We start from the raw sequence: 22,654 nt of genomic DNA on the forward strand, positions 1-22,654 counted from the left end.
ACAGATCAAATAGGCTGTGGCATTCAAGCAATGACTGATTGCCCAAAGTACGAAGAAAGCCACGATTAAAATGTCTAAGATGTCATTTTTTCCCTGTTCTGATGGTTGATGTGAACATCACCTGAAGCTGTGGGCCCGTAGCTGTGTGGTTTTTATACGTTGCACTGCTGCCATATGATTGGCTGATTAGATAATTAATTCAATGAGTAGGTGTACAGGTGTTCCTAATAAATTGCTCAGTGAGTGTATATAGCAGTTTATCAGTATGCTGTGCAAAATGGCTATAAATAATACTAAACAGTATTATGTAAATTGTTATTATTTTGTATCCTGGGAGACATGTAAATACCTTATTTAGCTTCTGAAGGGCAGTACTAAATTTAAAAAAAATAAGATACAAAATAAAAAAAAAAAACCAAAATAATAAGAATTTACACCGATCATCCTGTTCAAAAGTTTACATCCCCCTGGCTCTTCATGTATCGTGTTGCCTTCTTGAGCATCAGTAAACATTTCCACCTTATGTAATGCTGTTTAGTTATTTTGTAAATGCAAAATGCCTACTTGGATTAAGGCTCCTAAATGGATATGAAGTGATAGTAAGTAATTGTGTGTATATGCATTTTTTTTTTTTTTTATCCAGTCATCACAAAGACAAAAGTCGAACAATGGGCCGCAAGCTGGACATGTCAAATCTGACAGAGGAGGAGGCGGAGCATGTGCTACAGGTGGTGCAGAGAGACATGCAGCTACGTAAGAAAGAAGAGGAGCGTCTTAGGTGAGCTCGCTGTTCATCCTTATCAGTCCTGTTGGTACAGCGGATATAAAAAATCTACACACCCCGGTTAAAACGGCAGGTTTTTTGCGAAGCCGAGATTAATCATGTAGGAAATTTTGTTTTTGAGAAATTTTGAGTGAAAAACAATCCGAAACTTTAAAAAAAACTTAGGTCAATGTGCACACCCCTAAACTAATACTTTGTTGAAGAACCTTTTTATTTTATTACACCACTAAGAGTCTATCAGCATGGCACATCTTGAATGCGCAATATTTTTTCACTCTTTCTTGTAAAAACATTATAGATCCGTCAAATTGTAAGGGCGTTTCCTGTGCACAGCTCACTTCAGGTCAACCCACAGATTTCCAGTTGGATTCAGACCTGGGCTCTGATTAGGCCATTCAAAAAATATCCATCATCTTCTTTTTAAGCCATTCCTTGTTGATTTGGATGTATGCTTTGAGTCAGTGTTTTGCTGAAAGGTGAAATTCCTTTTCATCTTCATCTTACTAGCAGACACCTGAAGGTTTTGCACTAAAGTCAACTGGTATTTGTAGCTGTTCATGATTCCCCCACCTTGATAAAAAGCCCCAGTTCTGCCACCACCATGCTTCAACGTGAGTATGGTGTTCTTTTGGTGTTGTGCTTTGTTTGTTGTTGTGCTTTTTTTTGTTATTGTTGCACCAAACAAACCTTTTGTAATTATGGAATTATTATACCTTTTGGGATTGGTCTTATCAGACCATAATACATTTTGTCCACATGGTTTGAGATGATTTAGTTGAGCTTGGATGTTTTTTTTGGATGTGAGAAAGTGCTTCTGTCTAGCCACCCTACCACATAACCCAGACATGTGAGGAATACGAGAGATTGTTGTCACATGCAGAGAGTAATCAGTACTTGTCAGATATTCCTGCAGCCCATTTAATGTTACCGTAGGTCTCTTGGCAGCCTCCCCAGTAAGATTTTGTCTTGTCCTTTTACAAATTTTTGAGGCATATCCTGTCCCTCTCATGATCAGTATTTTTTGACAGGTGAGATACCATACATGCTTCGTAAGCTCTTGGTACATGCCTTCAACAGTCAGATGAAACCAAGAAGATGTGATGAAAATCCTACAGAAACAGCAGATCTTTATTTGGGGTTAAGCAGAAAAATTTCATTGACAATTGTATATTTACTTTTGAACATGAGACTGACTGTGTGCACACGTGTCAGTCCGTACAGAATTTTACTAAGCTTTGTTTTAATTGTTGCGGCCAAAAACGCTCAATTCTGCAGCGGCTTTTAAAACATATTTGCGACGAAAACTACTCGAATCAGCGAAATCGCAATTGCACTGAATTGTTTTGCACAATGTTTCGCAGTGATGTTAGTTGGTAGATGAGACTTTTAGCTGTACTCCTGTTCGATGCATGTGAATCAAAGAACGCACATTGTAACGACATCACGTGACGTGTCTTAGCCCACATCATTTTGAAAAATTGCAAGCTCCTCTGAATATCGCAGAGTTTGCATGATTATGTGTTAATTCCTGCAATCATAAAATCATGAAATTCTGGAGGGACTTACTTATGCAGCCAGGATATTGTACCTTAATATCTATAATTTATTAACCTTTCTCTTTAAAATATAGTACAGTCTGTCCAAAAAGTATTTGTGTTTCTCTGTGTATGCATTTTGCTGTAACACTGTTTTAATACTCTGTCTGGAGTGGCATGAATTGTTTTATAGGCTCTTTTGTTAATCCATGCATAGCTAGATTGCATTAGAGATTACTCATTCCTTTTGAACAAATCACAGAATGCAGGAAGGTCCCTCCCTTCCTTGTCTCGCAATAGCTTACTTCCTGAGAAAGGATATGGTCTCAGCTTTGTGGGCAGCTATTTTGGATCCCGCTCAACTGCCCTTGTTGTCAAATCCTGATCTCCTGAAATAATAACATTACGATGAGTACACTATTATAATACAATATTGTGAACTCTTTATGCTTTAGTTCTTCGTTGTTACATAAAGAGCGTATTCACAACGCGATGTACCATCCTACCTAGCACCTTACCTTTAAGTTCAAGTTGACTTGTGCTTCATTTTGTGAGGAAGCAAGCTGTAGTATTAGCTTTATGTTGTGTATATGTCTGATTAAACTCATATGTATACAGGATATGTTTGGGTTAGTTAAGTAAACTGATTGTAATGCGCTTCAGTTTACATCCGTTCATTCACTGTTCAGCTTCAGCAGCTCAAAATGTTACTGCCATGTATATCAGTGTGATTGCTCTGACAAATGCTGACTACCCAAATAATACCTGTTCACTGGTGGGCTCATTTTGTTCCCTTTAAATTAATGGACAGCTTATGGGTTACAATTGGTAGTCACCAATGTGGCCAATGGCCAATTAGTGTAGTTACAGGTTAGAGGTACAGAATACATTGGACACTGAGCATGTATAAACAAAAGCATAAACCGAACCTATTAAACCACTGAATGCAATAGTTTACTTCCAGAAACTAGAACCTTACTGTATGGGATTAGGGCCTGAGATTGTGCCAGGGTCAGGAGACGGAGCTCAGGGTGCTACAGGATAAAGAACATAGGCTGAGACATGAGCGGGTTTGAGATTGAGCCTGGAAGGGATCAGCAGCGGAGACTGAGACCAGATCAGTGGCGTAGACTGACACAGTGAAAGGATCACTGATGAAGATCGACACTGGACAGGGCGATTCTTCATCTGAGACTGGACGACTAACATGAAGGGATAAATTGGTGGGCCAGTCAACTAACCATCTATAGACTGTCAGGAACTGTCAAAAATGACATGAACTATCAACAAATTATTGTCAAAAGTTTATGGTTGTTCATGTTTAGTAGGTAATCTGTAGAACCTCCTGTTTTTATTACTTCATTTGATGGTTTATGGCTGTTGATGTGTAGCAGATGTAGCAGCTTTAGACCATGAACTTGTTCCTAGTCCTATCAGAATTTTAGTTAATACGGACTTCAGTGATACAACTTCTGACATGTTATTGAGAATCTGTTGATAGTCTATAGATGGTTTCTAGACTGTCTAAAGCAGACTATCGAAATAAAGTGTTAGCAGATTTTCTTGTTCTGGCTGTTGCATTTCGGGCTACGCTGAACTTGTTGATGGATGTGACAGGATATAAACGCAGCATTGTGGTTGCATAATGAATAAACTATAAGCAACTGTTCCCTCACCAGCCTCTATTCGTCTTCTTATATTTTTCTTTATATCACAACGAGATAACGAGTAAAGGTCGACTGATAATTTTGTTTTCCCGGTGGCGTCCCTTGTGGGAGCGGCTGAGAAGGGTCCGCTGTCATTATACACTAAGTGAGCAGAATCTAGACAAATTTTGTTGGGTTATTTTTTTTTTATTCATACCGGATGTTTCTATTTTTGTTATTTGGAATGTAACTTTTTGGTTCAGTTAGGATGTATATCTTTAATTTACTCTCATATTTAATAATCGTTAATATATATTTATTTCATTTAAAACGTATAGTACATTTTCATGGTGCAGTCAGTACTGTGTATTTTTCTAATAAGGTTCAGCAATATTTTACTTTGAGTGTTTATATTTTCATTCACTATCAATTTTAAAAACTATTGGTTGATTAATCAGTTATCAGCAGTTATCGGTCGACCTCTAATAATGAGAGACAAATTGAAATACGTGTACATACAATTTTCCATCTTTTTTTTCCTTTTCCGTTTCTCTGAAATGATTGAAGTTTAACTGACTGTAGCTGTGTGAAACATCAGTGCTTTCATCTACAAGAAGAGATTGAGAGTATGGCCTGCTACATACATATCTGAAAAGATATTCATGCACTACAGGCCTTATCACTGAATTGATCAGCACTGTACAATTTGTTCTGTGTAATCTAATACCTTTCTACAAAATGTCTTTTTTATTTTTTTCCTATTAGAATACCCAAATGACCAGCCTGTTGCAACCCTGCCTCTTTCACTGGAACACTTACTCTAGGAAATTAACTACCTGTGTCAAGTAATGACACAAGAGGTCACTGTGGTGAGCTCTTATTGCAAAATGCTTTCCCCTCATCATTCGGGACATTGTTTATCCATTCCATCCGCCCCTTTTCTCATGCCCAAAGTAACAGACTAACTCTGTTTGGCAGGAAAATTGTATACCTGGCAAGTGGCTATATTTTCTAAGCCTGTTTTCTTTGCTAATGCCAGGTTAGACTAACAATGATTTTAGTAGCTAAAATAATTGGCTAGGCAGCAAGTCAAATTTTACGTAATGGTAAATTAATGGTTATTTACGGGATATTTTACTTCTAATTAATTCATTAGTACATTACTGTATGTCATGCATATGACCAGCAAATGTACAGAGGTTGAATTATGTTTTCAGGCAAAACGGTGTAATTGCTTATATCGTTTTAGATAAGTGATAAAAGTTAGTTTTCACATGAAAACATGACATTTCTTAACAAAACATTTAACTTTAAAAAAAAAAAAAAAAAAAGATATTTGTCTACGTATTTAAATTCATCAATTAAAACATTTACTTTTTACTATGTTATATGTGAGGTCATTTAAAAGTGGCAAAGTTTAAATGGTGGCACGGTGGGTTCCTTTCTGTTTTATAGTGTATATTCACTTTTAATTGTGTAAGATTTATATTTTCGCTATAAATTTCACTTAAGTAACATTTTCAGTACTTTTTCAACTCTGACATTATTACTATATATTATTGCTGTACTCACATTAAAATGTTAAAATTAACTCCCTTTTACTTTTGAGTCAAGTATTTTTTGGTCTAACTTAAAAAAATTTTTGTTTGTTTATTAGCAATCCATATATAGTGAACATTCTGAAGCATAAAACACGCCACAAATCAGCTTTTTACCCCATCTGATTAATGCATTTCCCCCACTGTGATTAGTGAGTCTGGCACCAATGTTTTATTTCCACGATAATCAGACGTCTTGTCAACACTAATCTGTTTTTGTTCCCAGGATAAGATTAGTTCACCGAGTATTTAGTTAAAACAAACAGTTCTCTTTCACAATGTCAGTGTTTCTGTCAGTGTTTTTTTTGTAGTTGATGTACGGTTAATGAGGCTGACATGATTTATAAACCGATTGGACTGGCTGCGGACGCACAGTGGCTTAGCGGTTAGCACGTTCGCCTCATATCTTCAGGGTTGGGGGTTCGATTCCTGCTCCTGCCTGTGCGTGTGGAGTTTGCATGTTCTTCCCGTGCTGCAGGAGTTCCTCCGGGTACTCCGGTTTCCCAGTCCAAAGACATGCATGGTAGGCCGATTGGCATGTCAAAAGTGTCCATAGTGTATGAATGGGTGTGTGAATGTGATTGTACTCCGCTTTGTGCTCGATGCTCCCTGGGTTAGGCTTCAGGTTCCCTGTAACCCTGTAGGATAAGCGGTCTAGCAAGTAGATGGACGGATGGTTGGAGTGGCTACATAGTAATTTAAAATGGAAGCCTGTATTGATTTCTCTCAGTGAAGTATGTAGAAGGCCACATTTTAATCATAGTCGAGCTGGGCCACTTGAAAATGTTTTGATTAATGTATTCCACTGGGAACTGCTGATGTATACATTTATTCATGATCTGACTGGCTTCCTAATGAGGCCCATATTGATTGATTAATTGTTTGCTGCTTCCTTAGTAATAGACGTCGAAGCAGACTGCTGCAGTACATCATGCCCACAATAGCTTGGAATTTCTGTAAACCACTTTTAGTAATTTCAGAGTAATCATTTTCCAAAACATCTTAGCAGTGTTCCTTTATATACGTTTGCTCATTTCTATACACATTGTGTAGGGGTTTGCTGACTTTTGAGCTGTTAAATCACTGTAGAAAGTCTGCGCTCTTCCTGTTGTGATTGTAAATTAGGGCCCAGCCCTTTGTTTGGCAACTTGTGACACAGTCATTATCCCTCTGGAAGATGACTAAGTGTTTTTCAACGCTTGACCTATTAACTTACTAATTGCCAAATATTAGTCATCTTTGTACATAATCACTTTACATAAAAACTTTGTGCTTTCAGTGAGCGATGAACCATGGTGTAACCGGTCAGTTATAATTATTTAACAACAAAAATGGAAGAAAAAAAAATATAAAAATACCCTCAATATTTACCCTCTCTATTATTCTATAATAATAAAGGCATGTAGAGGCCACTTCTAATTTTATTGTTTAATTTCATTCTTTCATTTTTTTTTCAAGCTCTTTTCTGTTGTGTGGCATGACAGAATTACTAGCTGAGGTGAGTGCGATGCAAGGTGTAATAGAAGATTATGAGTAGCCAGTCTGACAATACAAGACTAAATGAAGGTGAATTTTCAGGTGAAATATTGTCTGTCCCAAGTAGGTAGGAAATATCAATCAAGAGTCTGGTAATGCTGTTATGGTTTAGAAACCTTATTTTCATATATTTGTACAAGAAAATGTTGTCCTGTGTTTGTTTACTCTTTGGCTTGTGTGTGCATGTGTGTGTGTGTGTGTGTGTGTGTGTGTCTGTGTGTGTCTTGTTCTGCTGCACAGATGGAGACGCTTGATGCATCAGGCATGCTTCCAGTAGTCTATTATGCATGCTTTTCAAAACTACAGCCTAATTTCATGTCTGACACTGAAACTGTAACATATGTTGAAAATCTAAAACCAAGACGTAAACCAGCCTTAGCGGTTCTACAAAGCGCTTTACACTGTGTCACATTCACCCATTCTCACACACACGCACATACACCAATAGTAGCAGAGCAAGGCAAGGCGCTAACTTGCCATCGGGAGCAACTTGGGGTTAAGTGTCTTGCCTAAGGACACTTCGACATGTGGAGTCATGTGGGCCAGGAATCCAACCGCCGTCCCTACGATTAGTGGACAACCCACTCTACCACCTGAACCACAGCCGCCCAAAATAATAAAACATTTAAAAAGAAAGATAAGACAGAACAAGAACCCAGTCATTTAAATAGTATATGGTAATGTAAATTAGAAGAGAGTACTTAATAGACTTTGGGCTTTAACTGAGAAATTGTGTTACAGAATCCCAAATTGTATAATTTTGTAAATGTGACCTGTAAACTCACCATTTTCCTGCCTTTAGCACATCATCTTCAGTTGTTTTGCACAACCTTATTAATTTAAGCAACGTTACAGAGATAGTGGAAAGCATTTCAAACTACTGTAACCCCATCCTCTCTTTTTTTCACGTTAACCTTGTGAAGAACTTTTGACCTCGAAATTACTTAGATAGTTAAGTTCTGTTATCCACTGACTGTCTGCACCTATTAACCCGCATTAACATTCACCAAATATATGAAGAAACACAGCTATAACCCAACCTCCTAATGCTAATTACTACAGCTTGCCTTGTCCAAAACACTTGCTAAATGTAGTTGACGTTAACTCACTCAGTAATTTATTTTATTGAGTAATAAATTAGTACTCAGTAATAAATTAATTCAGTAATTTATTTACATTAACACACCCACGCACTATTTTGGGACAATGAACAGTTTTGCCTACTCTATACAGTAAAATGGGAAATTCAAAGTGTCTGACAGTCTCGACGTGTCGATTGCACTCAGTCTCTTTTGAACGCTGAATAAACTGGTAAATTATTTATCTCGAAATGACGCTGATTGACAGAACAAGGCCCAGTTTATTTTTAGAATACATTACATATCACTCCAAAAGTGATGATGACATTTCACATTCTTTATGTGTCTGTTTAGCCTTTCACTCAGCAGCCCCCGAAGGACGTGTTCGTTTCTGCGCCATCGTAAGTCACTGACTAAAAGTCAGTCAGCTGTAGAAAAGTTGTATTTTGATGTTTAAACCATGTGGTTTCTTAGGTTCCTTGTGAAGTCTTGCCTTATAGCGCTGTGTTCCATAGTTTTGTGTGTAGATCTTTGTATACTAATTACTGGATACTTTGCATGGCTCTGTTTGGAATTTAAACTTCTACCTATGCCATGCATCTACAAGGCATGTCCTCTGCCATTTAGGAGATTTCCCAAGCTTTCTGTGGCTCCAACCCTCACCTTAATGAGGGTTAATCCCACACCTAATGTCATGTGCCATTACTTACCTCACACCACTTGCCGAGAGCAGAAAACTGCTTGGAAGCTACTTATAGTTTGGGTTCTCCAAACTGAGAAGAGAAGAAGCCTTTATTTATCACATAAACATTACAGCACAGTGAAATTCTCTCTCTTTTTTTTTTGCTTGTTAGGAAGGTGACACACTTTACTAGTGCCTGAAACACTGTGGCCCCAAACTATCATTTGTAGTGGAGGAAAATGCCTCTGAGAGGAGTGTCTAGCCCTTTTCGACTGACTTGACCCCGTTCCAGTGCATTTTGGGTTTTCAGACCCCACTCTTCCCTTAATCAGGAGAGTCATCTGAATTGTCAGTGATGGATATGTTGTGGTGGCTGTAGTGTTCTAAAAATCAATTACAGCAAGTGTCATAGTGTGTCTTGTTTGAATATCCAGTATCTTTAGATTTTGTTGGTGTTGATTTTGTTCTGTAGTTGTCATGGAATTTCTGTAGCCATGTTATGTTGCTTCTTTATTTGTAATGCACATTTAGGAAGATTATATTATTCTTGCAAACTGTCTGGATGCTCATGGTAATATAAGCTTTAGTGTTCTTTCATTTCACCTCACCTGGGGTGCGTTCTTTGGCGAGAGTCTGTGAGCAGGGTTTCCCGTGGCCCTGCACCTGCTGGTACAGGGCACATTTTCTTGTGTCTGCCAACCACACAGTGCATAAATAACACGTGGAGTGTGAAATTAGAAGATAAATTAGTATACTAACAGCATTACTGTTCTGTTTGCTAGATGACTGGCTACACTATACCCTCCAAGCACCCTTGGTGAATATGAGCAAAGAAGGTTGTGAAAAATTGTCTTTATTTTTTAAGCTTTTGATATTTTGTTCAAACAATTCACAAAAATACTTGGCTCTCATAGATATCAACAATTGCAAACTAAAGACAGGTTTATCAAAAAAAATCTTTGTTAAATATATGTGTACAACAGTTATTGGCACTTCTATGAATTCATATGAGAAAAATATATTTGAAGTATATTCCCATTGATATTTAAAAAATTTTAGTACACCTGGGTGACTAGGAACAGGAAATTATTCAACCATGACTTCCTGTTTCACAGGGGTATAAATATGAGGTAACACATAGGCAAATTCCCTTAGTCATTCATCACAATGGGTAAGACCAAGGAATATAGCTGTGATGTGCGGCAAAAGGTTGTTGAGCTTCACAAAATGGGAAGTGGATATAAGAAAATAGTACAAGCATTGAAAATTCCCATTTCCACCATCAGGGCAATAATTAAGAAGTTCCAGTCAACTGGAAATCTTATGACTCAACCTGAAAGACAAAATCAAGGTCCTGCCATGGCCATCCCAGTCCAATGACCTGAACCCCATGGAAAACCTGTGGGGTGAACTGAAGAGGAGAGACCACCAGCATGGACCTCGAAATGTGAAGGATCTGGAGAGATTCTGTGTGGACGAACGGTCTCAGATCCCTTGCCATGTATTCTCCAACCTCATCAGGCTTTATAGAAGAAGACTCAGAGCTGTTATCTTGGCAAAGGAATGTAGCACAAAGTATTGACTAAAAGGGTGCAATAATTGTTGTACACCTATATTAAACAAATTTTTTTTGGATAAACCTGTATTTTGTTTGCAATTGTTTGATTTCCATGAAAGCAGAGTATTTTTGTGAATTATTTTAACGAAGGATCACAGCCTTCTTTGCTCATATTTACCAAGGGTGCCAATATTAGTGGAGGGCGCTGTCTATCTTTCTGTGCCACACTGTATTTATTATCTCTCTCTCTCTCTGTCTCTCTCTCTCTCTCTCTCTCTCTTACCCACCCACCCACACACACACACACACACACACACACACACACACACACACACACACACACACACATGTATGCTCTTCCGCCTTTCTCCCTTACAGTGAGTTGAAACAGGCGCTGGATCAGGAGGAGAGTCGCTGTGTTCTGCTATCACGTCAGCGCGGCTTTAATGAGCGATGCTGCATCCGTTGTTGCTCATCCTTCACCTACTTTCTGAAGCCACGCCGCCGCTGCTCGGACTGTCACTACAACGTCTGCAAGCGCTGCTGCTCATATTCTGAAACTGACAAAAGCTGGCTGTGCTCCGCCTGTGAGAAGAGCAGGTAAGTGCTTTTACTGCACTTACCGACTGATCAAGGGCTCAAGAGTGCTACTGATGCCTGATCCATGACTGAGGACTCCTCAAGCCAAAAGATATTGCTCTTGGTAGAGGTTCTGTGATTCTGTTCCATAGACTTGTACGAATGTTTTAAAATGTGCAGTGATTCGAATGCATATTTTTGCTTGTCCTCTCTGTAGAAGCATTCTTCCTCTATCATTTTGCTGTTAGAGTTCATTAGATGACACTTTCCCCCTAACATTAACACAAATGCACTGCATGGCTCTGTAGAATGGTTCGTACCATTCGTAACCTGACTGAATACATTTTTTTTTAATTACTTTTCAACTTTTACATAGACATATTACAGCAGAACTCAAGCCATATACATTAATATAAATGAATACATATTGGATTAATAGTTTTGTAATAGAGAATGCTGTCCTGTGCCAGTTATCGTGGCACCTTGTCATATTGTCACACTGCAGCTGACAGGACATGTTAGCAAGCAAAATTCAAATTCAGCTCATACAAATATTTGAAACACATGTCCTGCAAAAAAAAAATTGGTGCAAATTTTAACAGACTTTTTATATTTTTTTAAATTATGGATTCATGGTTGTTTGTTTTCTAAGTGACTGAAATTCGTCATTGAGAAATGTAACGGGGGTTGGGAGCTTCTTGTTTCTATACATAAATAAAAATAACAGTGCTTACTTAATAACAGAATTACCATAATTTTCTTATGGTAAACATTAGCAATGTGGGATTAGTACTTAATCTTTTTCCAGGACCATAAAATAAGATCATGCTTTTTAGTATTTTATTATCGCTTTTAATTATATAGTTTAATTCCTGGAAAAGAAACTTGTTAGCAGATACCATGATCTCCAGAAAACTGCATTCTTGGGTTGTACTTTTAGCACGCTAGTCATCTTTCACATCTCGATTCTCCTCAAATAAATGTGTTCGTGAGGAAATTGAATCTCACCCCATTTTCTTAACACTACAATCGGGGTCCGAAACAGCCCTGTCTATATTAAAACAATAATGTTTTGGCTATATGTTAATGGTTAATGTATGCTCATGGGTGGTTTTTAAAATTATTATTTTTTAAAATATTTCCTGGCATGAAATATAACACATGAGGCACTGAAATACAGAGCTGTAGCTGTGGAATATGTTTACTGCATTGTTGGCACTGAATGGAAAAACCCAACAGAATACTGTTACTCTTTCTTTATATAACTGGCATAACAGACCTCTGTGTATCCTGTTGACCCATAGAAACATAGATTTGAACAACTTCACCTCATTGAATTTGTTCGTGTACAGTAGTGTTTGCAGAAATATGTGTGTGCTGTGTGATTACACGAATATAAATGTCTGTTGGAGATAATGGCCCCTACTGGTTCAAGCGGTCACATAAAATTTGCATAATATTAATCACAGATGGTCTCTATCACACAGATATCAACAAAAAAGCATTATACATCGCGTCCTACAGTTAAGTAATTTGACCTCGTGTTCCTTTGAATCATGTCTGCTGATGTGTGTGTATTTGCAGACTGCTGAAGACACAGTCTCTAGAGTGGTTCTACAGTAATGTGAGAAGACGGTTTAAGAGGTTCGGCAGTGCCAAAGTGCTGAAGATGCTCTACAGGAGGCACGTTGGAGACCAGGGGAGTCAGGTTGAATTTACAGGTGTTGAACTTTAGTTATTTACTGCTTATGCTCTTCTTTATATTGTATATTGAGGTCTTTTCTCTGTTATTTATTTATTTATTATTATAGAAAAGACAGATATCCGTATAATCCATTTCACAATTATTTAGATGTATTATTAATAGATTTTGGGATATTCCACTGAATTTGGTTGGGTACATTTTGCTGCAGCTTTTTTTTCTTGTTCAAAATTTACAGTGCACTTTATAATGGTGAGTGTTTTGTCCTTTTTTTGGGAAGAAAATTACTTGAATTGGCGAGACTGCATGAAATAGTCGTGCACGGTCTTTCGCAGTGATGTTTGTTGGTAAATGAGACCTTTTAGCGGTACTCATGTTCGACAGACGTGAATCCAAGAAAGCTTGGGCTGAATTCACCTTTTGGTGACGTCACATGATGCGTCTTGGCCCAAATCTACGGAAAATCTGCTGTGATTTTGAAAAATCTCAAGCTCCTCAGAATATCGCATAGTTTGCGAAATTTTGCGTTCATTTCCGCAATCACAAATTCCTGAAATCCTGGAGAGGCTGACTACACAAGTTAGGGATTTGGCTGAATTGCTAGATATCAGTGCTATTAGGAGAACATAAAAAAAAGTGTAAAGCTGGGAAAGTGTATAAAACCATTTCTAAAGCTTTGAATGTTCCCAGGAGCACAGTGAAATATAAGAAGGGAAGAAGCTCCCTTCCTAGATTTTTGATTTCCATGACCTGTAAGCTATAATCATCAAGATTAATTTTTTTTTTTTTACTTTTCCATGATATTAACATTTTTTGAGATGCACCTGTATATCTGCATGATTTTTTTGCATTGTGCTGCTGCCACATGCACCGATTGCGCTGATCAGAGCATTTCCATGAATGGTCTACCGGTGTTCTTAGTAAAGTGGACAGTGAGTAATTATTCTACAATTAGGATAATTAATTATCCTAAAGATGTCCATTTCAGTTCCTGGTTATAACGCTGCAAAATGTGGGGAAGTTCAAGGGAGGTGAATACTGATGCAAGGCACTGTATACTATGTGTGCGCTTTCATCTGTGTGTTTGTGTACACCATCTTATCTGGATTTATTTTAAGACATTCCAGAGAATTACCCTTTTGGCTAGGGGAAAGGTCACGATGTAGTGTTTTCTGTAGGTTTGCCAGTCCTTTTCCTTGCTGGATCCACACTATAGAGCATTAGGCACAACCAAATACTCCATGACTATGAATATAATGGAATTAACAAGGTGAATTTATTCACATTTAAATTTTATTTAGAAATCGGACTTGAAATGATACCAAGTACACGTTGATACTTTATTACTCGTTACACAACGTAATCTACTTATGGAAAACCAATACTGATTGTGTTTATTCTGTGTGATCGTAGCAGCCAGATAACAATGGCAGGGGTAGAATGTAGCTTAATTAAAAGCATTTCCATGTCCATGTTTGATAAAGTATATTTAAGTTGGGATGATAAAGTATGTTATTGGCAGAAAAACTCAATTTTGTTCATGCATCTGCATTCAGCATCCAGTCAATGCACATCTCAGCCTCTTGAAACCCTCCATGCTCGGTGGCATAGTGAATTCCGTTATGATTAACGCTGTGCAAAAATCTGGTAGCTGCAGCTTGCATGTCACTATGCAATCCCACCTTGAGGGCGACTGTCACAGCTAGATTACTGGAGCATGCAAATTGCAAATTGTTGGAAGCTCTCTCTCTATGCATGTGCACACACTCAAGAAGGTGATTCTTACTGCCCCTCACTGTTTTCTGTTGTTTGAGTATGTTCGTGTATTTCTATAGGAATATGTAGCCTTGAAATGGGTAAAGGAGCATTTGCAGAGACCGTAAATGTTTGTGTAGAAATGTACGGGTGTGGAAATATAAATTGATATGCTCCCCGAGTACAATAAAGGCAAGAAGTGTAGTTTCACAGAGAAGGTTTACTTTTGCATAATGCGTGTGTGGGCTTATTTCTGTAGGAATGTGTGGGATTGTAAAGGGCAGGCCTTTCAAATCAGTGGGTAGCAGCATTAGAAGCTGTTTGAACTTCAATAGCTTGGGGTGTAGCCATGTATGGTGCTGTCGATATCTGGTATCCATAAAAAATGAGAAAATACATTTTATTAGCCCAGTTAAATAAACATAGTGTGCTTATGACTGCAGTGGTGCTGCTGACCACTCACGGCTGGTATAAAGCTATCAAAATGACCAAAAGACAAATCTCTTTCTTCTTCCTCTAGAAGGCAGAGCATTTTTGTATGGTTGCCCTGCCTGTGGTCATCTAATATAAAATCCAGCTTGACAACTGGGATAATTGAAGATGCCATGGCGCCATTATCAGTGTGGTAGTAATGCTACTTCTTGGCTTATCTTTCCTCTGTAATATTATGCCTGCTTCATAGTTAAAAAAAAAAAAAAACACACAAAAAGAAAAAACACACAAGGACAAAACAGATACAGGGATATTGCAGATTTTAGACTAGATGTGTTTGTTCATTCTGAATATCTTTCAGATACATCATCCAGATGCATTCTTTTATGTGCGTTATTTCTTCTCTTCTGAATTTATTATGTTTATCTTGAATGTAAAATGCTGTTTTAGGACTGCAAGCTTTATAGTTTTGCATTGTTTGCTATTGATAAGAAAGCAATACCTGAAGCACTAAATGACAAAAAAGACTTCGAGGTTGTGAAACATTTAGTCAATCCGAGTAGCGCTAATAAATTTGTTCATGTAAATCTTGTAACGATTGTATAGTATATCACAGTAAAGGAATTACAATATTGTAAATGGACTGTAAAACACCTCATAAAGATGTGTTGTGTTGTGATGTGCTGCATCACCCCAATAGTGTGATGGTTTTGTTTTTAACAGAAGGAAGTACATATGCTGAAAGCACTGATGACAGTGTTTATGAGAGTGACTCGACATTCTACAAGCATAGTGAAGGTAAGTGACTATATATATGTACATATATAATTTTAAAATAATTTTGCATACACATCAGCATGCAGTTTTGAGACTACAACATGATCTAGTTTACAAAATATTATAGCACTGTGTTCTCTTTCATTGCAGAGCAGAGCATGGCAGAGAGCATCAGCGTGGCACTCCGTGTGGCAAAGGAGGCCATAGATGAGGCTATTATTAAGGCCGAGAAACAAACGGGCAATCAGGTACTTATTTGGTACCACTGATGCTGCATATACTGTAGATTGCAAATACATTAAGGTATTCTTATTCCTTTTAACGTTAAATCTAGGAAGTTATAATTTTTTCCTAGTGCATTTTTTGACATGCATACAGGCCAGAAAGCTTTTTAACCCACACGTTTTTTTTTTGTTTTTTTTTTTATTATTATTTTTTTTTTTTTTTAAATCTTCTTTCATTTAAAGAGGACAAAAAGATTTTTTCTTACAAAGCTGGACCCAGTTTTTCAGAAGCATCATTGTGTAAGAACATCTTGACTCTTCAGAGAGAAAGTTCAGTGATCCATGATTTATTGTCTTGTGATGTTCTTTCTGCTTTAGGCTCCTTAGTATTTTTAGTAGTGGTCTGGTAGTAGTGTAGAGGGACTACATTAAAGCACTTATTATACTTTCTGTCTTGAGAATGTATTGAGATTTGCCATAAATTTTGGATCTTCGGATTTGCAGCCAGAATAGAACGATGTTACAGTAAAGTATTACATTAATAGAAAGTATGATAGTACTGAAGTTTATTGGGGTTTTTTTTTCTTTTCTGAAGGAGAAGCTGAAGGAGGCTTGTTACCTACGAGACAACAGAGGAGAGCTGATAGAAGAACTCACCACCATGATTGTGCAGACAGTGAGTAACAAGCGTGAACAACTACAAGGAGAACTTTAGTTCTGTATCCACTGTCCAGCATTACCAGTATGTGTTATCCAAGACCTGTTCCATGCAGCTTAGCATGTTTTACATGTCTTTACCTATATTCTGACAAACCATTATTTGGAAGTAAAGCTGAAAACCTTGTCATTTACCTCAGATTATCTGCAGGAGGAGAGGTCTATCTGAGATGGATACAGAGTGTAATTTGGAGCCACCACCTGATCAGAACAGTAATGTGAGTTCTCTGGTTTTCTGTGACTGTTAGACACCAGGGTAGCCTGGTCTCCCAGGTCTGTGCTTTCACATGTACCGACAGAGCCAAATAAATTAGGGAGGAGAGTAAAATGTCATTGTGACTTGCTGTTTTGCTTGCCTGTGTCCTTTTTCCTAAATGGCCTCCTTTCTTCCCCGAAGTCCCAGTCAGCCTTCTCACTTCTCACCGATGAAATACTGGCCCAGCATGACAAAGCAGAGCAGAGCTCCATGCTCTGTACACAGGGGCTGAAGAAGGATGAGGTCCCTGCCATTGCTAGCTGGAATCAGAATACTGATTGGATGGACAACTCATGTAAGTTTTTCTGAAACTGAGGTGCGGATATCGGTAAATCTATAGTGCAAGTTTTTTTAAATGATTATTTATTTATTCTTCCTAAATGCCCTGTAATGTTTTTAAATAAAAATCAGATGATTTTTCTTGCCTATACCTAAAGGGCGGCTTTGTCTCTGTGTCAATATGTTTTGCCAATATGTGAAATGTACATGCGTTTGTTTTTGTGTCTTTGTCCATGTGTGACAAAGGTGCATCCTCAGTGCTACAGAGTCCAGATGGGAACTGGTTTGCCCTACAGAGTACCCAACAGTCTCGGCTGAGCTTGCCGACCAAGCGTGAGAACCTGATGTTCAGCGCGCTGGAAAAGGAATCCGGTGTGATCTCAGCCTATGACGGAATAGCCTCTGACACCGAGTCAGACTCTGATGGAGCCTGGGCTGCTGCCCGGGTGGAGAATCTGCCCTCCAGCAACTTGTTAAATGATCATCATGACACCAGCTCACAGCCAGCTATAAAATTACCAACTGACCAACCCCATAGTGACAGTGACCAGAACAACCCCATGCCCCAAATCCATAAACTATCACTTCCTCTCCTGAAGAGGAAGGTGTGTCTAGAGGACAGTCACCTGTCTTGCCAATGCCATAGTGCCATGGGTATTACTGCAAACCCTGATGGTGGAGACAGTAGTGAGGATGGCTTAGAGGACAACAGGGTCAAGAGGACACGACGGAGGAGAAGAAATAAGCGTGAGGCTACAGAGGGGAAAGGCTTGAGAGTGTGCAGTGGGGGAAGGCTATCTTTATCTGAACCTGTGAGGAAAACATTTGAGATATTTGGAGCTGGTCGTTAAATGAACGTATATAACCTGATCAGCCATAACATTAAAACCACCTGCTTAATATTGTGTAGGTCTCCCATTGTGCTCTTGTGCCAAAGGTGTGCTTTGGTATCTGGCACCAAGATGTTAGCAGCAGACATCAAAAGTGGTTAGTACCACTTTTGATTATACTAACCACTCCACACCGGGGAAACCCCACAAGACCTGCTGTATTGGAGATGCTCTGACCTAGTCATCTAGCCATCACATGCTTGGTGCTAGTCAGAGTCGCTCAGATCCTTACACTTGCCCATTTTTCCAGCTTCCAACACTTCAAGAACTGACTGTTCACTTGCTGCTTAATATGTCCCATCCATTGTCAGGTACCACTGTAATGAGATAACTTCATGAGATTGTAATGTCAGCGGTTTTAACGTTATGGCTGATTGATATACGCATATAAAAATACACATATAATGCCTTATAATAAATTATAATAATTTAGAAGTAATATTTTGTACTTTCTGCAGCAGGACTATGGCAGGATGCTACTGAGTTATCTATTGAAATGCCAGACCAAGAGGCAAGAGAGTGTTTCAGAGTTGAGTGACGAGACTATAAATGCGGACACACCAGACTCTCTGACCCCAGACATTTTGCAATCAGGGGCCATGACTCCTAATGCTTTTACGCCTCATGCAGAAGACCCCAACACTGAGGATAATGTTCTGAGTGGTGCTTCAGATCAGCAGCTGACATCCAAAATGAGACAACTGTCCGATCAAGTCAATGGAACACAGCTCCCCTTAACCAGGAATGGGCTTGACGTGGTACAAGAACCCGTAGATGAGAGAAATGAAAAGCGAGAGAAGGGAAAGAATAATGAGAGGGACAAAGAGAGAAGAGAAGTCTTATGTGATATGGAGGTGGATGTAGACCAGGAAGACTCGGAGATGAACGAGGATAAATATCAAAAAGCAGGCAAAAAATTACCAGATGTAGAAGACAATGAGCTAGAGAACATAAAATTGAGGAATTCAGAAACCCTGACCACAAATATGATTGATAAATTGCACAATGAAAGTGCCGTTGAAACACAGAGAATTGCCAGAATGCCACAGAAAGAGTGCTTTGATTGTAAGGTTCAGCTAATAAGAGAATTAAATAGCACTAATAACTTTGGCTCAGAGGGACAGATTAAAACGACTGAAGACAAAGCAAATTATATGAGTGAGGGAATGCATGTATATCAGAATGTTGAGCAGGGAAAGAAAGACAGATCTGATAGTAGAGGAGGAGAAGATCCTGAGCCTGTAAAAAATCAACACAGTGTAAATAATGAGGCACATATAGAACCAGAAGCCCAAGGTCTTTTGGAGATAGACAAACAAAGAGAGACACCTGTGGAGAGCTGGGAAAAAAGTGACAAAGTTGAGACTCAAGAGTGCAGGAAGCCGAAAAAAGACCCTGAATATGCAGCTGAAAGTAAAAATGACAGTGTGGACAATACAGTAAGTGAAAAAAGAATGAACAAGGAGGAAGAGAGACTGACGTACAGACGTCAGGATGATCTTGATTGTGGTGAGGAAGGGAACTCAGACTATACAAACATGATTGAGAATGTGGTTAAGGGTTTAAATATCCTGGAAGAAGAAACCGAGGCACATATCAGCAAGACAAGATACAGCATATCAGATTTCGCTGATGAATTGAGTAAGGAGAAGGAGGAAATAACGGGAAAACAAAAAGAACCAAACCAGTCGACACAGGATAATGAAATCGGATTCTATAATGAGAGAATGAACAAGGATGAACAAACACAAGCGAGCGATATGGAAAATGAGAGCAGGGGTAACTTGGTTGAGAAAATAGAAGCGTGTAGTTGTGTAGCAGAAGCAGAGCAGTGTAATGACCACACACTCAAGGATGTTCTGGACTGCACTCCTCCTGGTCAGGAAGAGTTTCTCCCCCCAGAGGAAATCTACAAAGTAAGATTTGTGTTTGATTTGTGTTCGTTAGATGTTTTACTGTACTGTACTGTCGCTTCTCACTTTCCTTCTTTCCATGCTTCTGGCTGGAACTGTTAGGATGTGCACCTAGAAAAAGACCTGCAGTTTACCTTCACTCTGCTACAGCAGGTGATTCCTCCAAGTTGTAATGGAATGCATTTTATTACACATTTCCATTCAATGAAAACTGTTACATACATAATGATAGAAGCAGCAAAGGGCTTCATCTTGATTGCAATCCTCCTATCTCAGCTTTTTTTTTAAATTTATTTATTTTTTTTTTACTTTGTCTTCTCTCCTTTGTTTGCTTAATTATGCTAAATAAGCTTGTGGACTCCACTGTCCCAGTTATTTATTTATTTATTTTAAACTTTCACTAGACATCTCTGAAAGTCCCATCAATATTGTGTGTGTGTGTGTGTGTGTGTGTGTGTGTGTGTGTGTGTGTGTGTGTGTGTGTGTAGAAGTATTCAGCTGCATCTCTGCGCAGCATCACCACTGAGGTCCTGAAGGTTCTCAATGCCACTGAAGATCTCATCCAGGGTGCCATGGGTCTCAGCCAGTCAGAGTCCTGGGATCGACCTGCCCCTACCCTTCCTCCTGCTCAGAGCAAGAGACTAGACGAGCAGCTCAGCAGACTAGAGGAAAATGTAGGAACCAAGCTGACACACTGTGACCTATCAGCCTCTAGCTAATGTGCAGAGTTTGTCTCCATAAGTGGTCTGCAATGTTCCATACATTATTACGTTATGCAGAGCATGCACAGAATATATATTTATGACTATCAGGTATACGTGGCTGCTAGTGCCGTATTTGGGCTGGAGGCTGAACTGGGAGATCTTGAGGAGTGTGCACGCAGCATCAGCGGAGAAACCAAAGAGGAAGAACTCTCTCACCTGGAGGAACAGGTGGCGTCAGCCGCCGCTCATGTACAGCAGTCCGAGCTCCAGGTACGTTATTCCTCAGTACTGTACTCCTGCACACTGCTTCTGCTGGAACACTTAATGCGACTTGCAAATAGTTCTGGGGAATCTACAAGCTGTTCCTGTAATAGCATAGTTAGTGAAAAAGTCAGCACTGACTACAATTATGATGATGATTATTATTATGATGTTGTTGTTGCTGTTGTTATGACAACCCGTATTTCTGCCCTAATGAAAAGAAAATATTATCACACTCTTTTCTAATTGCATCAGGTGAAATAGGCAAATGCTTTACTATACATGTAGGACACTTAGTAGTGGATAAAACATGCTGGTAGGTGGTTTGACTATGCGAAATTGCCCCGGTGTATGTGAATGCGAATGTGTGTGCATGTTGCACTGTGGTGGACCACCGTCCCATCCAGGATGTGTTCCTGCCTTGCGCCCAGTCCTGGGTTTCGGCACCAGTGTCACAATTTCAACACTATGTCTCTTTGAGGCCACTACATGCACATGTAAATCTTTTTGTTTGGGCTTGTGTCCTGGTTAGGGTAGATTTGCAGTATTAACATGACGCTATAATAAGTGGACTTTTTTTTTTTTTCTTCAGGTGTCAGACATTGCAGCAAGAATTGCAGCTCTGAAAAATGCCGGCCTTAATGTAGCACCACAGACACGTTTTGCCAAGGTCAGAACAAAACAAAGTACCATGTCAGCATCTCAGACATTTGACACATTTGTGCAGCAGAGCACTGCTCATGTTCACACACCCACACACATACCCAGTGAAATATATATCACTTTTATTGCAGCCACAAACCATAGATTCATCTCGCCAGCACCGTCGCCGCCTGCCAGCACCTCCAATGCAAGGTAATAGCCAAAGCATCAAACTGTCCCAGGGGCACTACATCATGTCTGATTACTTTCAGAATACTTTTTATTGCACACTATGCAGAAACTAACCAACAACAAGTAATACCCCCATAAGGAACGTATAGCATATATCAGTGACCGTTCTAGATTTTCATTTTAATCAGTGTTTTTTTTCCATCTATCTATTTTTAGGTAAAAAGACGTAGTGAGAGCCAGAGCTCAGAAAACATCAATTTACAGCCAAACAAGCAGAACCTCTGTGCCTTTAATTAGCAGACTACAGCCCCAAACAGCCTTTTCTGTTAGCCATAACCACTGCACTGCAGAACTGATTCTGATCACTAGGCACTGGAAGACAGTATTACGGTGGGCCACCTTACTGATGAATGGCCAAAATGGTCAAAAAAAAAAAACAAACTAAAAAAGGAGAGGACAAAAATCATTATGTGTAGAATTCCATATATTACAATGGGTTATTTATGAACTATGCACATACGTAAGAGAATATTTTGTTGATCCTGTGCCATATACGTTTGGAAGATTATAAACTGAAGTTATGGATCAGTTTGCTTTCAAATTGACATCAGAATTTATTACTTTGTTGTGAACATCTAAATTTTAAAGTCTATTCCATTTATTTAATCTCGTTCTACGAGAAACATGAAGCCAGTCTAACTATTATTTTTTTCATATCAGAATTTCTCAGAACACTGTTAACAAATCATGGCCGTTTCTGTCCCCTTTGCTCTTGTTTATTACTTATTATTAAGTAGAGATTTATTTCCAGAGAAATAAGTGTACTAGAATCACACACATTAATTATTTATATATAAAAATTAAAATGTGTAATTACTTAGTATGTATTAAATTTCTTTATGTAATATCAGTG

The 22,654-nt window shown here is 38.7% G+C and overlaps 1 protein-coding gene across 5 annotated transcripts in view; it reads left to right on the top strand.

The window, feature by feature from the left end:
• Positions 1-22,646, top strand: part of myripa (myosin VIIA and Rab interacting protein a) — a 25,480-nt gene extending 2,834 nt beyond the window's left edge. For 3 of the 5 annotated variants that reach the window (XM_053681357.1, XM_053681356.1, XM_017471900.3), the window contains 15 exons: positions 644-778; positions 10,797-11,018; positions 12,582-12,718; positions 15,610-15,684; positions 15,814-15,911; positions 16,483-16,563; positions 16,745-16,822; positions 17,002-17,155; positions 17,386-17,951; positions 18,488-19,945; positions 20,431-20,616; positions 20,755-20,916; positions 21,500-21,577; positions 21,702-21,762; positions 21,958-22,646. In XM_053681357.1, the coding sequence (XP_053537332.1) occupies positions 669-778; positions 10,797-11,018; positions 12,582-12,718; positions 15,610-15,684; positions 15,814-15,911; positions 16,483-16,563; positions 16,745-16,822; positions 17,002-17,155; positions 17,386-17,951; positions 18,488-19,945; positions 20,431-20,616; positions 20,755-20,916; positions 21,500-21,577; positions 21,702-21,762; positions 21,958-21,971 (3,480 nt within the window). In that variant the 5' untranslated portion in view covers positions 644-668 and the 3' untranslated portion in view covers positions 21,972-22,646. Of the gene's footprint in view, positions 1-643; positions 779-1,291; positions 1,396-10,796; positions 11,019-12,581; positions 12,719-15,609; positions 15,685-15,813; positions 15,912-16,482; positions 16,564-16,744; positions 16,823-17,001; positions 17,156-17,385; positions 17,952-18,487; positions 19,946-20,430; positions 20,617-20,754; positions 20,917-21,499; positions 21,578-21,701; positions 21,763-21,957 lie in introns of all 5 variants that reach the window. The other 2 variants (XM_053681358.1, XM_053681355.1) reach the window with 2 other exon arrangements.
• Positions 22,647-22,654: the final 8 nt, after the last annotated feature.

The sequence above is a fragment of the Ictalurus punctatus genome, chromosome 7 (assembly GCF_001660625.3).
Source record: "Ictalurus punctatus breed USDA103 chromosome 7, Coco_2.0, whole genome shotgun sequence".
NCBI classification, from domain to species: domain Eukaryota; kingdom Metazoa; phylum Chordata; class Actinopteri; order Siluriformes; family Ictaluridae; genus Ictalurus; species Ictalurus punctatus.